General features: G+C 33.4%; 1 protein-coding gene across 1 annotated transcript in view; it reads left to right on the top strand.

The window, feature by feature from the left end:
• LOC107657352 (pyruvate dehydrogenase (acetyl-transferring) kinase isozyme 1, mitochondrial) overlaps nucleotides 1-1,470 on the top strand; it is a 21,627-nt gene extending 20,157 nt beyond the window's left edge. Inside the window, 1 exon segment of the mRNA XM_016445395.1 lies at nucleotides 1,261-1,470. Within this exon segment, the coding sequence (XP_016300881.1) occupies nucleotides 1,261-1,401 (141 nt within the window). The 3' untranslated portion in view covers nucleotides 1,402-1,470.
• Nucleotides 1,471-1,682: the final 212 nt, after the last annotated feature.

The raw sequence follows: 1,682 nt of genomic DNA, 5'->3' as shown, positions 1-1,682 counted from the left end.
TTAAATTTATCAAAAGAGATGATAAATACATTTATAATGTTACAAAAGATTTCTATTTCAGATAAATGTTGCTTTGAAATCACAGGAATAAATTACACTTGAAAATATATTCAAATAGAAAGTTATTTTAAATAGTAAAAATATTTTGCTGTACTTTGGATTAAATAAATGCAGGCTTGGTGAAAAAAACATTAAAAATCGTATGGTTCAAAAACTTTTGACTGGTAATGTATATGTATTTAAAATATAATATATTTAATACACCAATTTAATATTAAAAGTATGAAAAAGTTGTTTGAATCAATGATTCAACGACTCACTCATAAACCTACTGGATGAATCAGCGTTTTTTAACACATTTTTAAGTCACTTTTCGCCACCACCTAGTGGCGAAACAATGCAATCGATACAAACGTTATGTGGCATTTACTTTCAAACGCGGATTTGCTCTATTTTGGTCGCGCTACCATAGACATCAATGTTTATATCTGAATTATAAACTTTCATCCCAGTATTTCTGGGATAATATGAATGACTGTACGACAGAAATAATACTGTGTAGTCGAAAAGACTGTTTGTGAAGCTGTTTCTTAACCAAACATGGTAACTGCTCTCTGTGTGTCAGCGGGAGTGCGAACGCAGATTTGAATGATCCGGTAAGACTTTGTCAAAGGTTTAATAGACACGGGAGAATCGTTGTCATTTAGAAATGAGATCGTGTGGTTGTCTGAATTGAGATCGCGATCTTTTAACGATTAATCGTGCAGCTCTACTAGTTATTAAACTATTTAGTGCTGCCAAACGATTAATCGCGATTAATCACATCCAAAATAAGTTGTTGTTTACATTATATATGTATGTGTACTGTGTATATTTATTATGTATATATAAATACACACACTTACAGTATATATTTTGAAAATATTTATGTTTATACATGTATATATTCATATTATTATATTTTATATAAATGTATTTAATAGATAAACAACATTTTTCTTAAATATATACGTGCATGTATTTGAATTTATATATACATAATAAATATACACAGTATACACATATATTATGTAAACAAAAACTTTTATTTCGGATGCGATTATTCGCGATTAATCGTTTGACAGCAGTAAAACTATTATAATAATAATATGAATAATTATTATCGAAATTGATCCGAAATGATTTACTGAAATAATGCTCGATTTATTTTATTTCTCATTTCTGGATTCCATTTATAATAATGTATTTTAATCCCTGGAGGCTTTGTCCACTGAGTCCATCGAGAGGCTTCCCGTTTACAACAAATCCGCCTGGAAGCATTATAGCACCATCCATGAAGCGGATGACTGGGGTGTCCCCAGCAAAGAACCCAAGGACATGACCACCTTCCGCAGCTTCTAACGCTTGTGCTGTGCATGCGCTCGCCAGACTCCCTCTCGCACCTTTCACGAGTGCACCTGCTTCTGCAGACCCCAAACAGCATCTTAGCTTCATCTGTCCGCCCGTGTCGATCAGGACAGAAGAGTAACGAAAGAGACTGGGAATACATGAAAGAGCATGCTGGAACACTACATGTTTCTAGTATGTTCTAATGAAAACGTTTTGCACTGTAGCATGTGCTACCAGTATTGTAAGTTAGCACAGGTGTGTCTAGTGCCATCACATCCCAGATAGACAATTAG

The sequence above is a fragment of the Sinocyclocheilus anshuiensis genome, unplaced genomic scaffold (genome assembly GCF_001515605.1).
Source record: "Sinocyclocheilus anshuiensis isolate Anshui unplaced genomic scaffold, SAMN03320099.WGS_v1.1 scaffold355, whole genome shotgun sequence".
Classification (NCBI taxonomy): domain Eukaryota; kingdom Metazoa; phylum Chordata; class Actinopteri; order Cypriniformes; family Cyprinidae; genus Sinocyclocheilus; species Sinocyclocheilus anshuiensis.
Note: the sequence above shows the minus strand (reverse complement) of the source record. Positions and strands in the feature narration are given on the sequence as shown.